General features: G+C 40.2%; 1 protein-coding gene across 1 annotated transcript in view; it reads right to left on the minus strand.

Annotated features, from left to right (window-relative positions):
- ttn.1 (titin, tandem duplicate 1) overlaps positions 1–19763 on the minus strand; it is a 151539-nt gene that overhangs the window by 67781 nt on the left and 63995 nt on the right. The window contains exons 60-77 of the mRNA XM_085764669.1: positions 19438–19556; positions 18289–18466; positions 17329–17613; positions 16227–16520; positions 14506–14805; positions 13631–13812; positions 12900–13029; positions 11888–12078; positions 10552–10981; positions 9363–9665; positions 7536–7717; positions 6590–6719; positions 5935–6086; positions 4977–5124; positions 4120–4285; positions 3093–3244; positions 1906–2202; positions 753–1052 (exon numbers count right to left, since the gene is read on the minus strand). Of these exons, the coding sequence (XP_085620795.1) occupies positions 753–1052; positions 1906–2202; positions 3093–3244; positions 4120–4285; positions 4977–5124; positions 5935–6086; positions 6590–6719; positions 7536–7717; positions 9363–9665; positions 10552–10981; positions 11888–12078; positions 12900–13029; positions 13631–13812; positions 14506–14805; positions 16227–16520; positions 17329–17613; positions 18289–18466; positions 19438–19556 (3939 nt within the window). The remainder of the gene's footprint in view (positions 1–752; positions 1053–1905; positions 2203–3092; positions 3245–4119; positions 4286–4976; positions 5125–5934; positions 6087–6589; positions 6720–7535; positions 7718–9362; positions 9666–10551; positions 10982–11887; positions 12079–12899; positions 13030–13630; positions 13813–14505; positions 14806–16226; positions 16521–17328; positions 17614–18288; positions 18467–19437; positions 19557–19763) is intronic.

Consider the following 19763-nt stretch of genomic DNA (forward strand, 5'->3'; position numbering starts at 1 on the left):
TCAAGTGTCATGCACCAATTAAGGCGCCCAGCCTATCAGGGCTTACAAGACACATTTCATATTTAGACAACAAACAAAATCATCACAGACAAGCACAGACAAAACAAAACAAAACACACTGCAAAAACTCAAAATTTTTCCAAGAATATTTGTCTTATTTCTTGTCAAAATGTCTCATTTCTAGTCCAAACTAATCTCTTTTCACTTAAAATAAGACTCATTATCTAAAAATGAACTTGTTTTTAGATCATTTTCACTTGTTTCAAACAAATTTTCACTTGAAATAAGTAGAAAAATCTGCCAGTGAAAGCAAGTTTTTTGTGTTTGTAATAAGAAAGAAAAACTTGCTCCACTGTCAGATTTTTCTACTTATTTAAAGTGGAAAATTTGCTTGAAAAAAGTAAAAAGTGTCTAAAAACATGCTACTTTTTTTTTTTTAATGTGATGAGTCTCATTTTAAGTCTAATTAGATTTATTTTGACTAGAAATGACATTTTGACTAGAAATGAGACAAATATTCTCGGTAAGATTTTGAATTTTTGCAGTGTAACATCAGGCAGAGGGACTGGCGATGAAAATTAGCTTTTTTTTTGCTAACTCGGGTGCATTTACATTTGTTTTTTACAATGTTTTATTAATGTACATTGTCCCTTGTCAATAAATTAAACTGAAACTGAAACGTATAATTGCTGTGAATAGGCTGTACTATGGAGACATTGCTGTTGCAGTCAGTAACTGACGGCTCTACTCACTGTAGAGGTTCCTTGCGATCTCGGGCTCGCTGTCCAGTGGATCTCCGACTCCGTACTTGTTCTGGGCCATGATGCGGAACACGTACTCGTGTCCCTCCATCAGGTTCTCCACCGTCCAGATGCGCTCCTTGGGCTCGTTGGTGACGATCACCCAGGTATTCCTGTTGGCCACCCGTCTCCAGATGACGTAGTTGGTGACTTTGGAGCCGCCGTCGTCTTTGGGCGGCAGCCAGGAGAGCGTGATCCTCTCAGATCCGATCTCCTCAAACTTGATGGGAGCAGAGGGAGGACCGGGTCGACCTGAGGAACACAGAGGAGGAGCAACACGTTTAGAAAGGTCCTCTGTCTTCTCAGTGATCAGTAATAGCATTTTTTGTGGTGTTTATATTGATCAGACTCTTAAACCTACACTGCAAAAACTCAAAATCTTACCAAGAATATTTGTCTTATTTCTAGTCAAAACAAATCTCATTCTACTTAAAATAAGACTCATCACATTAAAAAGTAGCTTGTTTTTAGACACTTTTTACTTTCAAGTAGATTTTCACTTGAAATAAGTAGAAAAATCTGATAGTGGATCAAGTTTTTCTTTCTTATTACAAAAAAACTTGCTTTCACTGGCAGATTTTTCTACTTATTTCAAGTGAAAACTAGAAAAAGATAGCATTTCCTGCAGAAAATGCGTGTGAATGCTGAAAGCAGCTGAACGCTGTTGCTGAAGCAATGCTGAATGAGCTGAAGAAATTGTTGAATCAATGCTAAATTAGTTGAAGAAACTGCCAAAGCAATGTTGAAAAGACTAATGCTAAAGCTGAAACATATAACTTGTAGTATGAGATGAATGTCTTTTAAAGGTAAAAAGCAGTAGAAATGCTAAAGGGAGAAGAAAACATTGAAATCCTGCATGTTTAAATGTAATGGTTGAATAGTTGAAATCTGCAGATTTTTCTACTTATTTCAAGTGAAAATTAGTTTGAAACAAGTGAAAATGATCTAAAAACAAGTAATTTTTTGGGTGATGAGTCTCATTTTAAGTGGAAAGAGTTTAGTTTTGACTAAAATTGAGACATTTTGACAAGAAATAAGACAAATATTTTTGGAAAGATGTAGAGTTTTTGCAGTGTGATGCTAGCGTTGTCAGCTGTGTTCGTACCCAGCACGTTGAGCCTCATCTCCTTGGAGGCTTTGCCGAGGCTGTTGGAGGCCACCAGCGTGTAGAGGCCGGTGTCGGGACGTTTGCCCTGCTGGATGAGCAGCTTGCAGGTGTCGTCCGACACGATCTTGTTGATGTGCTCGTCGTACTGAACCTCCACCTTGCAGTCGGACTTGTGGGGCGGGGCCTTGTACCAGGTGAGCGTGGGGAACGGACAGCCGCGGACATTGGCCACGATGCTGATGTCAGAGCCCTGCTCCACCTCCATGAACTCCTTCAGCTCGATGGACGGAGCGCCTGCAAGACAAGTCAGAGGGGAAAGAGTCGTCTTCTTTCTGTTGCTGTTTGATTAGAGCAAGAATAGACCGAATCTCCTTGTTGTTTCCATTCTACTTCCTGGTAGAAAACCAGCACGCAATTTGAACGAGATCAATAACGAACGAGAGTTTAGCTATTTATCATATTTTTCACGTCCTATCACCGTTTAGACAAATCTGAAATGATTGAAGAAACATTACTATTTCTGTGTGTGTGTTTTGTGTTGCTATGTGTTGTATTTATTCAGTTGGGGGGAATCACAGAGTCTAGAAAGCATCAGTGGCTGCAGCTGACAGGGACAGCTAACGGTAGCTAAGCTAATGGTAGCTAAGCTAACAGCAGGACGTCAGCTGTTAAAACCCTCCCGTTGTGGGACACAACATGAAACTACTCCAGTTAGCTCAGTCATGTTGGAACTCAGATATCCGCTGGAGAAAATATTTTTTCATGGAGCGTTTATTGAGTCACTGAGTTATTAAAGTTAAACAGGTAGCTAACCGTTAGCCCGGCTAATCTATGATAACCATGACTAATTACAAAGATGTGCACACAGAAATAGTAATGTTTGTCCAGTCATTGGTTTTATAAACTTTACAAACATCAGATTAGTCTAAACGGTGATATAGTGACATGAAAAATGAGATATATATAGCGAAACTCTCGTCCGTCACTATTGTTCTCATGCTGGTTTTCTACCAGGAAGTAGTTGTAAACAACACGGAGATTCGTCCTATGATGACCTGAGATTAGAAACCTGCAGTCCAAACTTTGCTAAAACCTTGGGGCATCCCACTCCATAGTCCCTAAACACTGCATCCTACATCTCCCCTAATGCAACTCTAGGTCCTTCAGAGAGTTTTTAGTCTTACAGGTCTGGTCCTGGATGATGATGGGTCCGACGGTGGATGAGGGTCGGCTTTGTCCGGCCTCGTTCCACGCCGTCACTCTGAACTCGTACTCGTCTCCCTCAGTCAGGTCTTCCACTATGAAGCTTGTGGTGTCCACATCTCTCCTGTTGCACCTGCCAGACAGGACAGAGGGTTGAATTCCGCCCCAACCGACCGACACAGCAGGGACACAGATAGTGCTAGTATCCCACTGTTGGTTTACAGTAGGGGTGTGCATTGGCACTGCCCTCACGATTCAATTCGATTACGATTCACCAGGTAATGATTCTCCGATGCATTGTGATGCATCAAAATTCTACTGCACACAACACGGCAAATATTTCATCAGTCATGAGATATTGAACAACAGATTTTATCGGCTGCTATGTATTATCACTCTCCTGTATCTTTGACATAAATGTCATTTAATAAAATAAAATTGAATGGTACAGGGTATTGGATGAGGCATTTTCAAACCTGAAAAAGAAAACATAAATCACTTCTAGAGCTGCCCCCAAAAAGTCGACCAAGTACTGGTCGACCAAAACATCATTAGCGGACCAAAATTTAATTGGTCGATTGGTCGCAGGAAAAAACAAACAAACCTTTGGAGCCGTGTCTTGTCAATATTAACTCAAAATCAATATGACTGAACTATATGAAAGACTATGGGGCTTTTATTTTGAAGGGCCAGATACAGGATACACTGCTACTGCTGGTGCTGCTGCTTAGCATGTAGCTACTAGCAACTACAGGCTGCGCATGTCGTTGCTCCGGAAACGCCCCCGGAGGTAATTGAAACTTCACAACTTTATTTGAGGCCAGAAAATAAACAGTGACACAATAATGGATTATGGCACGTTGCCGCATCGATGCTGAATCGTGCATGTCCCGCATCGCAATGCATCGCCGAATCCATTATTGTTGACACCCCTAGTTTACAGTGACAAATGCACAATGAGTCCATACAGTGAGACTGAGTTAATAAGTGGACCAGTGGAGGCCTTACCTCCTCCACGACTCCTTCTGAGTGCTGCTGGCCGCCCAGCAGAGCAGGTCCACGCTGTAGTGGGTGACGGGCGAACCGCCGTCGTTCTTCGGAGCCTTCCACGTCAGAGTCACGGTGCCCTTCCTCACGTTCTGGATCTTCAGCCTGGTGGGGGGGTCGGGAGGATCTGCAAACACCACGGATAAGATATCAGTTCTCATCCTGAGAATCACGACCTTTAATATAGTGGTTCCCAACCTTTTTTGGCTCGTGACCCCATTTTTACATCACAAATTTCTGGTGACCCCGCGATCACAGTCGTCAATCAAGATGCGCCAGCTCAGATATTTTTATATGCTGCATTGTATTTGAACTCGATTTATATTTGAGAAAAGTGAAAGTAGAATAGAATACAGTTGTTTAAGATTGTGTGTGGTGTTCTTAATCATAATTTTAAAAAGAATAATAATTAGAAAAAAGCTGAGAGCCTTCGTCAGGAGTAAGGCTCTCAGCCAAAACGCGTCAAAGCGTCCTGTTTTAAATATGTTTGGCCCTTAACACAATAAAGGCATTTTAAATTTTCTCTTTTTTCTACTGACCCAGCCCTTCACCAAAGAGCACCATCTTAACAAAAGAAACTCATAGTTCCAATCCAAGCAATCCTGGTCTTCGGCTTTTTTTAAGAATAATAATTAGTTAAAAAATATATTTTTATCAGTCTTTTTTTTTTTTTCAATTACTAGACATTTCAGGCAACCCCATTTGAATTCCCGGTGACCCCACGTGGGGTCCCGACCCCAAGGTTGAGAAGCACTGCTTTAATAGAAACCACAGTCACACTGATTCTTTCTGAGGTGGGTGAAGATGAAGAAACATACGGATGGGATCTCTGGCTTTGGCTCCCTCCGTGGTGTCCACGAAGGGTGAGAACCCGAAGCGGTTCTCTGCGCGGATACGGAACAGGTATTCCTCACCGCCGATGAGGTCTGGGATCACCAGAGACTGGCTGGCACAGGCCGTGTTCACCTGAGGGAAAGAGACCGGGGTCAGACAGCAGGGTTAGGGTTGTTGTCATCCTACAGGTTAAAACCAAGGGGGCAGTTGTGGGTCTGAGAAGTGAAGTCACTTCCTTGTTCAACAAGCTGTAATCCCCCCGGCTTCCTCTGGGGGCTGGTGTCAGAAAGCAGCATTCTCCATAGACACCCATGTTAAAATCACCCACTTTACATCCTCAATAAACATGTTAAAAGCCTGGTGTCACAACGTTTTCTGGTCTCAACCGATAGTTTCTACCCCCACACACACTCTGAGGGGGGTTAACTCTACCGTTTGACTGTTATTAGGTTAAAACTCTGAGGGGTTTAACTCTACCGTTTGACTGTTATTAGGTTAAAACTCTCGCCAATTAGGGCGCGGAAACGTTGAGTGACAGGTCCGAGCAGCTCCGTGGACAGCTGCTTGGAGGCCAGTGGGCGGGTTCTCGGCCGGCCAATCCAACATGGCGCTGTTCAGGCCTTTACTTACTTTACTTTATTTGTTAATTTGGGTGGGACAGTGCGCATCAATGAACATATAAAAACATGTAAATGTGCCAGATTATAGCAGCTAGTGCTAATTTCCATCCGGAGTCCCAAAACGTAAAAACAGTACAGTGACAGAAAAACATAGTATTATAAACGACATAACAATGCAGACAACAAGGACATAACAAGACGACTATAACGAGATAAATAATGGCTGCCATATTGGAGTCACAAAAACGACTCCCCAAAACCAATGGGGGACGTCACGGACGCTACGTCCATGTTTGTAACAGTGTATGGTCAGAACTGGTACCTTGGTCCAGGCTTTGCCCTCCACCGTCTTCTTCTCGATCCAGTAGCTCTTCACCCTGTCGCCTCCGTCACACTCCGGAGCTTTCCATGTGAGTCTGCAGGTTCCTCTGGTGACGTCGGTCACCTTCACGTCTCTGGGAGGTCCGGGCAGGTCTGCATGTCCACAGGGCAAGACATTCATTAAAGAGACTCAGTAAGTTTATTTCCACTGCAAAAACTCAAAATCTTACCAAGAATATTTGTCTTATTTCTAGTCAAAATGTCATTTCTAGTCAAAATAAATCTAATTATACCTAAAATCAGACTCATCACATAAAAAGTAGCTTGTTTTTAGACACTTTTTACTTCTTTCAAGCAGATTTTCACTTGAAATAAGTAGAAAAATCTGACAGTGAAAAAAACTTGCTTTCACTGGCAGATTTTTCTACTTATTTCAAGTGAAAAATAGTTTGAAACAAGTGAAAATGATCTAAAAACAAGTTCATTTTTAGGTGATGAGTCTTATTTTAAGTGGAAAGAGATTAGTTTTGACTAGAAATGAGACATTTTGACAAGACAAATATTCTTGGAAAGATTTGGAGTTTTAGTCTTATTTCTACCATGAGCCAGATGAAGTAGTATAATGTGAGTGTTGAAGTCTGTGCATGTGTACGTACCGAGCACGTTGACTCGGACCTTGACCACCTTGTGGCCCGCGGGGCTCTCGGCGTTGATGATGTAGCGGCCGCTGTGGTTCAGTTTGCTGTCGGGAATCAAAATCACTGACGTTGTGTCTGTGGAGTGGATCTGAGAGGAACGGCAGAGTTAGAAATCACTACTTTGTACATAACATTATTATTATTATTATTATTATTATTAAGCTATCTATCTATCTATCTATCTATCTATCTATCTATCTATCTATCTATCTATCTATCTATCTATCTATCTATCTATCTATCTATCTATCTATCTATCTATCTATCTATCTATCTATCTATCTATCTATCTATCTATCTATCTATCTATCTATCTCATCCCAAGTGAAAGTAGTGTGTGATCATAAGTTTAAGTTTAAGTTTAAGTTTATTTCGGACATGTTAAAAGAAATAAAACATAATACAGAAATTGACAGACATAACAAATAAAAACTTTGCAAAGACAACATATGAACAAAAAAATAAAATAAAATAAAATAAATTGAAAATAAACATAATTAGATTTTTTTGTTTGTTTGTTTTTTCATATCCGAAAAGGAGTGGGAAGAAGTAAAACGTATTTACTCCCACCCCTTATTCATAAACTATCTATCAAGTTATCTAGTCATTATAGTCTATACAATAAATTAATTTATGAGTTATTTAACTGGATTTATTCTAATATATTATTATATTTATATACATATAGATTTATTCTAACATATGATTACTAATCTTTATCTCTCTATATAGTCATATACATATAAAAACATATACAAACACATTCATACATACAAAGACAAACTGAAAGTAACACAAACAGAGCAACAAATAAACTAAGTGGGTAAATAAAACCCAAATAAATAATAATAAGCACCATTTCTGTACATACTGAGAATACTTTCTTTGTATTTCTTAGACTGACCTCTGAGTCGATGGGCAGCGTGTGCAGCTCGTTCTTCTTCTCCGTCTCCGCGGTTCCATCGAAGGTCCATGTGACTTTGGGAACGGGTCGGCCGGTGATGGTGGCGGGAATCCTGATGGGCGTTCCCGCTCTGCAGTTCAGCAGATCGTGAGCGGTCACGTCCAGAGTCACGTTGGGCTCGACTGGAGGACACACAGAGACATACAGGATGTGGTGTTGGTGTGAGGCTTCAATCATGAATAAACTGAGAACAAGAGGCACAGGATGAAGCACATCCAGAACACATAACAGTCTGGGCTTCTGAGTGTTAAGATCTACACGGAGAAAGGAAAAGAAAGCTCCAAGCTTCACACTGACGGGTCATGACTCAAATATCAAATATATGTGTGGCGGCCTGGGAAAACCCGTCGGAAGTCGCGGGCGTTCTATTGTGGCAAGCAGCCAAAATAGGTGGAAAAGTAGCTACTATTGCAACGATTTTGATATTTTGTGTGATTCTGGTACTTTGAACTCTCTACTACATCGTGGTGAATAAATATTTTAAGAAAACAAAACGGAAAGTACTTATTTTTATGTTTTTGTGGCGAGTAAAGCGTTTCATTTTCAGCAGCGCTAGAGGAGAGGAGGTCTGTTGTTGTTGTAGAGGTAACATTCAAGGACCCTCGGAAAGCAGAAAACCACACGATTCAGATGCTTTTTTACAGCTCGTCTTTATCATAAACGGTTCGGAAGTTATAATATGTTGTTGATGTTTTGTAAAGCTTGTGCAAGTGCCGATGCTACGTTCCATTTAGCGCCGATGCTACGTTCTGTTTAGCATCGATGCTACGCTAGGTTTAGCGTCTGTTCCCGTACCACGTGATTACACGCACCCTATACGGTCCCTTCTTGTCATAGAGGCACCATTCAAGGACCCTCGGAAAGCAGAAAACCACACGATTCAGATACAGTTTACAGCTCGTCTCTATCATAAACGGTTCAGAAGTTGTTTAATGTTTTGTAAAACACTCGTCTTTAGAGGGTTAAAACAGCAACGTTCTAGTTAAAGCCATTTTTCTTTTTGGTCATAATAGATTAAGATGCCCATAACTTTTGATCTGAGAGGGCTATCTCAGTCATTCAAACAGTTATGAATGGCTGAAAACGTCTAGTTTATGGAAAGGTCAGGTTGTGTTGTGTGAGAGGAACTCTGTCTTTGCTAGAGGTTGTGTTGTGTTGTGTTGTGTTGTGTTGTGTTGTGTTGTGTTGTGTTGTGTTGTGTTGTGTTGTGTTGCGTTGTGTTGCGTTGCGTTGCGTTGCGTTGCGTTGCGTTGCGTTGTGTGAGAGGAACTCTATCTTTGCTAGAGGTTGTGTTGTGTTGTGTTGTGTTGTGTTGTGTTGCGTTGTGTTGCGTTGCGTTGCGTTGCGTTGCGTTGTGTTGTGTTGTGTTGTGTGAGAGGAACTCTATCTTTGCTAGAGGTTGTGTTGTGTTGTGTTGTGTTGTGTTGTGTTGTGTTGTGTTGTGTTGTGTTGTGTTGTGTTGTGTTGTGTTGTGTTGTGTTGTGTTGTGTGAGAGGAACTCTATCTTTGCTAGAGGTTGTGTTGTGTTGTGTTGTGTTGTGTTGTGTTGTGTTGTGTTGTGTTGTGTTGTGTTGTGTTGTGTTGTGTTGTGTTGTGTTGTGTTGTGTGAGAGGAACTCTATCTTTGCTAGAGGTTGTGTTGTGTTGTGTTGTGTTGTGTTGTGTTGTGTTGTGTTGTGTTGTGTTGTGTTGTGTTGTGTTGTGTTGTGTTGTGTTGTGTTGTGTTGTGTTGTGTTGTGTTGTGTTGTGTTGTGTTGTGTTGTCTTACTCAGGATGTCCTTCACCAGGACGTCAGCCGTCTTGGCGGGCTCTGAGTTGCCGGCGGCGTTGACGGCGTAGATCCTGAACTTGCACTTCTTTCCCTCCTTCAGGTCGGGGACGGTGATCTCGGTGGACGGGTGCAGCTTGTCGGGGTTGACCCTCCTCCAGTCCGGAGAGCCCTCCTCGTGGACCTCCACGATGTAACCCTTCAGCGGGCTGCCGCCGTCTCTGTCCGGGGGGCTCCAGCTCAGAGTCACGCTGCTCTTCGTCTTGTCTTTCACCTCGGGGGATCCCGGGGAGCTGGGGGGGTCTGAGAGAGGAGGAGCACAGAGGAGCTCAGAGTCATTACTGCACTCACATGGATGTAGGCCTACTAACTATGGGTTTCTTCTGAATGTGGAGAAGTACACTGCAAAAACTCTACATCTTTCCAAGAATATTTCTCTTATTTCTTGTCAAAATGTCTTTTTTCTTGTCAAAACTAATCTCTTTACACTTTAAATAAGACTCATCACCTAAAAATTAACTTGTTTTTAGATCATTTTCACTTGTTTCAAACTAATTTTCACTTGAAATAAGTAGAAAAATCTGCCAGTGAAAGGAAGTTGTTTTGTGCTTGTAATAAGAAAGAAAAACTTGCTCCACTGTGAGATTTTTCTACTTATGTAAAGTGGAAAATTTGATTGAAAAAAGTAAAAAGTGTCTAAAAAAACAAGCTACTTTTTATTTCATGAGTCTTATTTTAAGTAGAATGAGATTTGTTTTGACTAGAAATGAATTTTTGCAGTGTAGCAGATGCTGCACTGCAAAAACTCAAAATCTAACGAAGAATATTTGTCTTATTTCTAGTCAAAATGTCTCATTCTACTTAAAATAAGACTCATGAAATAAAAAGCAGCTTGTTTTTAGACACTTTTTACTTCTTTCAAGCAGATTTCCACTTGAAATAAGTAGAAAAATCTGATAGTGGAGCAAGTTTTTCTTTCTTATTACAAGCACAAAAAACTTGCTTTCACTGGCAGATTTTTCTACTTATTTCAAGTGAAAATTAGTTTGAAACGGTTGAAAAAGTGAACAGTGAAAAGAGATTAGTTTTGACTAGAAATGAGACATTTTGACAAGAAATACGACATTTCTATTCTTGGAAAGACGTAGAGTTTTTGCAGTGTGGGTTGGGTTAACTTAACACCACTCACTGCATGGATCCACAGCGAAGCGGCACTCGCTGGCCTCGCTGGGCGGTCCCACGCCGGCGGCGTTGCAGGCTGCGATCCTGAACTGGTACTCGGTTCCTTCGATGAGCTTGAGCACGGTGTGCTGCAGACCCTTCACGGCCGGCTTGGTGACCGGGGAGCGGTTGACGCGGCCCCAGTAGACGGCGCCGCGCTCCCTCTTCTCCAACCAGTAGCCCTGGATGGTGGAGCCGCCGTTGTCCAGCGGCGGCTCCCAGGTCAGCGTCATGGTGGTGCCCGTGGCTCCGATGATCTTGGGGTTGCGCGGCGGTCCGGGGAGGCCGAACGGATCCCGGAGCTGGACCTTCTCCGAGTCGCAGCCGTCGCTGACGCCGAACTTGTTCTCCGCTTTGATCCTGAACTGGTAGGAACCGTTCAAGTCCATTTTGTAGACCTGAAGAAGCAGCGGGAAAGAAAGGTTTTAGTGAAACACGGGATGAGACGACAGATTATGAACATGTTTCACTGATCAATATCTTCACACATTCTGTTTTATGGCGCTGGTATTTCTTCCTGTTTGATACAAGCGATGACTAATGACACATTCACTGCAAAAACTCAAAATCCTTCCAAGAATATTTGTCTTATTTCTTGTCAAAATGTCTCATTTCTAGTCAAAACTAATCTCTTTCCACTTAAAATAAGACTCATCACCTAAAAATGAACTTGTTTTTAGATCATTTTCACTTGATTCAAACTAATTTTCACTTTAAATAAGTAGAAAAATCTGATAGTGGTGCAAGTTTTTCTTTCTTATTACTTATTACTTATTCTACTTATTTCAAGTGAAAATTAGTTTGAAACAAGTAAAAAGTGTCTAAAAACAAGCTGCTTTTAATGTGATGAGTCTTATTTTAAGTAGAATGAGATTTGTTTTGACTAGAAATTAGACATTTTGACAAGAAATAAGACAAATATTCTCTGAAAGATTTAGAGCTTTTGCAGTGTGCACCCCCCACTCATCAGGTTTTCTTGTCTTGTTTCACTGATCAATATCTTCACACATTCTGTTTCATGGCTCTGGTATTTCTTGCTGTTTTGACACAACCGATGACTAATGACACATTCGATTTTTCTGGAGGAACTTTTTTGAAAAAAAACGGAGCTCTATTGAAAAGTAAATGTATTAGTCATTAATATAGTTAGCCACCGAGGGCAACCCTTTTCGACCAGCTATAGTACTTGTTACTACCTTGAATTTGTTTTGTTGAAATTTTGATGCTGTGATCGAAATAAACATTCATTCATCCATTATTGAAAGTAGGTCAGAGCAGTAGCCTACATCCCAGCTGTGACTCACCCCGTATCTCCTGTCGATCAGGTTGATGGTGAGAGCGTCGAAGTCAGACTTCTTCTTGCTGGCGTCTCTGCGCTCCACGATGTAGTTGGTGATCTCGCTGCCTCCGTTGTCCTCGGGGGCGTCCCACGTCAGGTAGCACGAGTCGGCCTTGATGTCCGAGACCACGATGTTCCTCGGGGGGAGCGGACGGTCTGCAGAGTCAGGTTTATGGGTTAATGAGACGCACTTTCTGACCATTCTCACACATCGCACTGCAAAAATTCAAAATCTTACCAAGAATATTTGTCTTATTTCTAGTCAAAATAAATCTAATTCTACTTAAAATAAGACTCATCACATAAAAAGCAGCTTGTTTTTAGACACTTTTTACTTCTTTCAAGCAGATTTTCACTTGAAATAAGTAGAAAAATCTGATAGTGGAGCAAGTTTTTCTTTCTTATAACAAGCACAAAAAACTTGTTTTCACTGGCAGATTTTTCGGTAACACTTTACAATAAGGTTCCCTTAATTAACGTTAGTTAGTACATTATTAAGCATTAATTAACTGTTTACAGATATATTAACAATCATTATTATGTATTACTTAGGATTAGGAAACACATTAATTAATGTAGCCTATTAATAAGCAGTTAATTAATGTTTACTACTCAAAGTTAGTTAATAAATTAAAAGTTGAATAATATAATTATTTATCATTATGTATGCATTACTCAGCATTACTTAACACATTAGTTTATATATAAATGCTTAGTAATGTACTAACTAGCGTTAATTAAGGTAACCTTATTGTAAAGTGTTACCGATTTTTCTACTTATTTCAAGTGAAAATTAGTTTGAAACAAGTGAAAATGATCTAAAAACAAGTTCATTTTTAGGTGATGAGTCTTATTTTAAGTGGAAAGAGATTAGTTTGGACTAGAAATGAGACATTTTGACAAGAAATAAGACAAATATTCTTGGAAAGATTTTGAGTTTTTGCAGTGCAGAGCGATTATTCAACTTTGATTCTCACCGAGGATCTCCACTCTGATGACGTGCTGAGCTTTGCCGTAGCAGTTCTCAGCCAGCAGCTTGTAGTTGCCCGAGTCCTGCCTGATGGTTTCTGGGATGGCGATCTTTGTCTTCTGAGTTGTGCGGTTTACCTGGCAATGGAAAAGAAAACGTTAAAATGAGCTCATTTAAAGTAAATCAAGTGAACAGTTCTAGATAAATCCACGTAAAGCAGAGCAGGATTTAGTTCAAGATGAGTGATTCTCTGTGTAGCAGCAGGTTTATCAAAGTTGTGGAGGATTCTGTGAAACTGCACTGCAAAAACTGTCTTATTTCTTGTCAAAATGTCTCATTTCTAGTCAAAACTAATCTCTTTCCACTTTAAAAAAGACTCATCACCTAAAATTAACTTGTTTTTAGATCATTTTCACTTGTTTCAAACTAATTTTCACTTGAAATAAGTAGAAAAATCTGCCAGTGAAAGCAAGGTTTTTGTGTTTGTAATAAGAAAGAAAAACTTGCTCCACTGTCAGATTTTTCTACTTATTTCAAGTGAAAATCTGCTTGAAAGAAGTAAAAAGTGTCTAAAAACAAGCTGCTTTTAATGTGATGAGTCTTATTTTAAGTAGAATTAGATTTATTTTGACTTAGAAATGAGACATTTTGACTAGAAATAAGACAAATATTCTTGGTAAGATTTTGAGTTTTTGCAGTGTGTTACATAGTAACTTGGACACAGATAAAAGTCTTCACCTCCTCAGTCTCCATGGTCATCTTCTCCTCGTCGGGCTTCTCAATCACCACGTCGTCCTTCATCCACTGGAGCGTCGGCAGAGGAAGTCCCTTCACCTCAGCTGGGATGTCGATGGCGGTGCCTTTCTTCACGATGATGGCGTTGCCCTTGAAGTACTTCAGGATCGAAATAACCGGAGCAACTGTGGACAACAAGCATTTGTTTTGTTGAAAATTCGTTTATTTGGATAAAACCCCTTGAGATGTAGCATCTCGTTTTCCAGGGGGTCCAAACATATAGACAAACAACAAACCACAGTTATTGTGACTACATTGGGACAAAACAAAACAACCATAATAAGGCCACAATGGTCAACACTGCACTGCAAAAATTCAAAATCTTACCAAGAATATTTGTCTTATTTCTAGTCAAAATGTCATTTCTAGTCAAAATAAATCTAAATATACTTAAAATAAGACTCATCACATAAAAAGCAGCTTGTTTTTAGACACTTTTTACTTCTTTCAAGCAGATTTTCCACTTGAAATAAGTAGAAAAATCTGATAGTGGAGCAAGTTTTTCTTTCTAATTACAAACACAAAAAACTTGCTTTCACTGGCAGATTTTTCTACTTATTTCAAGTGAAAATTAGTTTGAAACAAGTGAAAATGATCTAAAAACAAGTTAATTTTTAATGTGATGAGTCTAATTTTAAGTGGAAAGAGATTAGTTTTGACTAGAAATGAGACATTTTGACAAGAAATAAGACAAATATTCTTGGAAAGATGTTGAGTTTTTGCAGTGTGAGACTAAAATGACAGTATATAATGATTAGTGTCAGTTCAACAAATCAGAAATGCATCTTATAACACAAGATTTTAAAGAAGTTTCCTACTTTCATCGTCCTGGATCTTGACGGTGATGGGCTTGGACGGCTCTCCGTTCCCGACCTCGTTGACGGCGTGGACGCGGAACTGGTACTCCTGGTTCTCGGACAGGTTCTCGATGGTCCCGCAGCACTCGGGGAAGATCTTCCTGTTGGCCACGTCGAACTCGTTGCTGTCGGCCCTCATCTTCTCCACGTAGTAGCCTCTGATGGGGCTGCCCCCGTCGGTGCGGGGCGGCTGCCAGGCCAGGCTGATGCTGGTCTTCCCTCGGTCGGTGTAGTGCAGCTTCTCCGGGGCGGACGGAGTTCCTGAAACACATCGCCACGGTTACCAGACGGCTCTTTGAACTGACCAGCAAACAGTATTAGATATCTTTGGTACTTATTAGGGCTGGGACGATACGCTTTTCTCCCGATTCGATTCTTCTACGATTTTTTGGATGGCGATTCGATTTAATTTAAATTGCCATTCTATGATATTGCCGATTCTCTCTATGATTTTTAGTCTTTAGCATTTTTAACATTTATCTGCACACAAATACTGTAGGAGCCTATAAATTAACATACTCCATTATAAAGTGAACTTAAACCCTTTTCAAAACCTGGACTCTCTGTATGTAAAAAAGGCGAACAAATGCACATTGTACAATATTTAAAAAAATACCTCCCAAAAAATCGATTTAAAAATCGTCCAAAAAGATATCGCGATATTTATGTGAATCGATTTTTTCTCCCACCCCTAGTACTTATTACTCTTACTTGAATACATTTCCAAGACAAATATTTTTACTTTTCCTCGAGTTAATTTCTAGGAAGGCTGAAAAGTACTCGTTACTTTCAGGTCTTTTACTTTTGGATACTTAAGTACCTTTTTAAAAGCAAGTACATTTTTACTCTTACTTGAGTAACATGTCGACTGAGCTACTTTTACTTGTAAAGGAGTAAGTTTAGACTAGAGCGCTGGAAAAGAGAGTAATGACACCACCGTTGACTCCCGTGGTAAGGGTTTAAGGGTTTAAGGGTTTAAGGGTTTAAGGGTTTAAGGGTTTAAGGGTCTAAGGGTTTAAGGGTTTAAGGGTCTAAGGGTTTAAGGGTTTAAGGGTTTAAGGGTTTAAGGGTCTAAGGGTTTAAGGGTTTAAGGGTTTAAGGGTTTAAGGGTCTAAGGGTTTAAGGGTTTAAGGGTTTAAGGGTTTAAGGGTCTAAGGGTTTAAGGGTTTAAGGGTTTAAGGGTTTAAGGGTTTTGCGCCCCTAGTGGCAGGATATGGGTATTGCAAAAGCGCCCAGAAAACCCATTCACTCCAATGTATGTGTGTTGCCCACTTGCTGGTAAATTGATGAAAACGGCCGTGTTTTTGTTTTTAGGTGTCTTGGTCATATCAGATTACATTTATAATTTGTTTATTATAAAATGTCGATTGAAACATTAATGTAGATAACTATTTGTTTTTTGTTGTTGTTGTTTTTTACTCTCCTATGTGTTAATGTTTATCTGTAAAGGATCCTCAATGATGCTATTAACGTGGGTGATCTATAAATGTCCTTAAATTATTGAAAACACCACACTGCTCATTCACCAACAATGCAGAGATGTCAGTTCTTTATTCCTCCACCAGGAGGCGCTGCCATGGGACCGATGCTGTCCTTACTCTCTTTTCCAGAGCTCTAGTTCTGACCAGTAGTATTTGTACTCTTACCATCCATCTCTGGTAGGAGGTCATGTTAGGATTTACCTTTGGGGTCCTCTGCCAGGATGGGTCCGAGGTCGGCCGGCGCTCCGTCTCCGTACTTGTTCCTAGCGACGACTCTGAAGTCGTACTCCTCGCCGGCCAGCAGCCCCTGCACGTCACACTTGCAGGACGCCGTCTCGATGGGCTGGCGGAACAGCTTCATCTTGGCGTCCTTCCTCAGCACCTCGTAGCCGATGATGTCGCTGCCGCCGTTGTCCAGCGGGTCGGACCAGGTCAGAGTGATGTTCTTCTTGGTCACCGTGATGGTCTTCAGGTCCACCACCGGCCCCGGGACGTCTGTAGGAGGAGCAGAGGAACCGTCGCGTTCAGTTCATCGGTGTATATCTGAACGTCTGACTCAAAGCACTTTAGAGACTTTAGAGACTGTGCAATACTGAATTTTATTGTCTCATTGTTGTTGATTGTGTGTCTTTCTTTTTTTATCTTCATTGATGTTTTTAACCACATGGATGTTTGCATTTGAATTTCGTTTATACCTTGGTATGAATGACAATAAAGGAATTCAATTCAATTCAATTCAAAGTGCAAAGTGCTTGCATTGCTGCACCCCCATTTCATCTATCCATCCCTGACAGTTTTTTTGCGCACTGTAGCACTTTATTACACTGTATTATATTTGGTTTCGTTGTGTTCTCAACCCAGCACTGCAAAAACTCAAAATCTTACCAAGAATATTTGTCTTATTTCTAGTCGAAACAATCTCATTCTACTTAAAATAAGACTCATCACATAAAAAGCAGCTTGTTTTTAGACACTTTTTAATTTTTTCAAGCAAATTTTTCACTTTAAATAAGTAGAAAAATCTGATAGTGGAGCAAGTTTTTCTTTCTTATTACAAACACAAAAAACTTGCTTTCACTGGCAGATTTTTCTACTTATTTCAATTGAAAATAAGTTTGAAACAAGTGAAAATGATCTAAAAACAAGTTCATTTTTAGGTGATGAGTCTTATTTTAAGTGGAAAGAGATTAGTTTTGACTAGAAATGAGACATTTTGACAAGAAATAAGACAAATATTCTTGGAAAGATGTAGAGTTTTTGCAGTGTTGGGTATGTTGTATGTTGTGTGGTGTTGAACACTGACCCATGACGTCCACTTTGGTCTCGGCGGCCTTCGTCCCGCTGCTGTTGGTGCCAGAGATCTTGTATTTTCCGTGGTCGGCCCTGATGGCCTTCTTGATGAACAGCGAGCTGTTTTTACCCACGGTCTCCACGATCATCCTCTCCGGGTCCACGTCGGCCTCGTCCTTGGCCCACTTCACCTCGGGCTGGGGTCTCCCGGTCACCACGGCAGGGAGCCTCAGAGACTCGCCGGCCTTGATCATGACGCCGTTCTTCACGGAGTCGTCGAAGTCCACGGCTGGCGGTTCTGAACGGGGAAGACAAGACAGCAGCGAGGACTGTTAGTTTCATATCAACAACATCAATCTTCAGGAAGTAGAGGCACAAGTGTTGTATTTAGGAAGTTGAAACAACACCTTCACATTGTTGTTGTTTTATCAAGGCCGGAAAACAGTCCCAGATAAAATGCATTACAAAAAATGAGTACTTCTGTATCTTCACTGCAAAAATTCAAAATCTTACCAAGAATATTTGTCTTATTTCTAGTCAAAATAAATCTCATTCTACTTAAAATCAGACTCATCACATTAAAAAGCAGCTTGTTTTTAGACACTTTTTACTTTTTTCAAGCAAATTTTCCACTTGAAATAAGTAGAAAAATCTGATAGTGGAGCAAGTTTTTCTTTCTTATTACAAGCATAAAAAACCTGCTTTCACTGGCAGATTTTTCTACTTATTTCAAGTGAAAATTAGTTTGAAACAAGTGAAAATGATCTAAAAACAAGTTAATTTTTAGGTGATGAGTCTTATTTTAAGTGGAAAGAGGTTAGTTTTGACTAGAAATTAGACATTTTGACAAGAAATAAGACAAATATTCTTGGTAAGATTTTGTATTTTTTCTAGTGCAGATAAAATGCATTACACAAAAATGAGTACTTGTGTATCTTGTCTTTGTTTTCTGAGGTGATGAAGGTGTTTTTACCTTGAGGCTCAGTGACGGTGACCGGCTCGGTGACTCCCGGAGCTCCGGGACCGGCGTCGTTGACGGCGATGACACGGATGTAGTAATCTGCTCCCTCTGTCAGGCCCGTCACCGTGTACGTCAGCTCTTTGCACCTGAACTCGGTGCTGCGAGTCCAGTCCTTCTCTCCAGCCAGAACCTGAGGCCACAGCAAAGAGTTTCATGTCACGTCACACCAGTGCTTTAAGTGGGCCGGTACTCACCGGTACTTCTAGATTTTAACCCTGAAGCTTTACAGTTCACTCTCATATCAGGTCCATTCTCATAACACCAGACACACTGATAAACTTCATCCCCCTTTTTGCTGCACTACACACACTCAGTTTTCTATTGCTTCCAGAGGCTCCATACTTTGGAATTCTCATCTTCATGTAGTTAAATTATCTTCATCCCTCAATACTTTTAGGTTAAGACTGAAAGCTTAAACCTGTTAAATCAAGGTTCCTAATACTTTCTTTTCCAGTATATTCACTGCAAAAACTCAAAATCGTTCCAAGAATATTTGTCTTATTTCTTGTCAAAATGTCTCATTTCTAGTCAAAACTAAACTCTTTCCACTTAAAATAAGACTCATCACCCAAAAATGAACTTGTTTTTAGATCATTTTCACTTGTTTCAAACTAATTTTCAATTGAAATAAGTAGAAAAAAGGAAAAGAAAGAAAAACTTGCTCCACTGGCAGATTTTTCTAGTTATTTAAAGTGGAAAATTTGCTTGAAAAAATTCAGAAGTGTCTAAAAACAAGCTACTTTTTAATGTGATGAGTCTTATTTTAAGTATATTTAGATTTATTTTGACTAGAAATAAGACAAATATTCTTGGTAAGATTTTGAATTTTTGCAGTGTTTGTCATTGGATCATTATCTCTTTACATGCTCATACACTCACTCAGTTAAATACAATTATTTTATGTTTATACACACCCATGTTTTTATTTCTGACTTCTTTGAGTGTGTGCTATAAAATGGCACTTGTATTGCTTTCTTTTTTGTTGTTGCTTTCTCCTATTCTTGTTTCATTTCTGGTTTTTGTAATCGTCTTTTATTATGGTGCAAATAAATAAATACTAAATACTAAAAAGCTTTGTCTGGAAGGAGGAGGGAGGATTACCTTCTCAACGTGGTATCCCAGGATGTCTCCTCCACCGTTGTAGAGCGGAGGCTTCCAGGCCACGATCACAGAGTCCTTCCCCGTGTCCACGATCCGCGGAGTGGGGGGGCCGGGGGGCACTGGGGGGGATAGTAACAGTCAATACTGAGCACTGTCACATGATCAAAGCTTTGTTTTCAGCTGCAATAAATGCATTGCTGGTCAATAAATGCATTTAGTTTATATCAAATCTGCGAATGTGAATTGAATGTAAACTGCTGAGACAATTACACTGCAAAAATTCAAAATCTTACCAAGAATATTTGTCTTATTTCTAGTCAAAACAA

The sequence above is a fragment of the Trachurus japonicus genome, chromosome 21 (genome assembly GCF_045865225.1).
Source record: "Trachurus japonicus isolate A0001 chromosome 21, Traja_1.0".
NCBI lineage: Eukaryota > Metazoa > Chordata > Actinopteri > Carangiformes > Carangidae > Trachurus > Trachurus japonicus.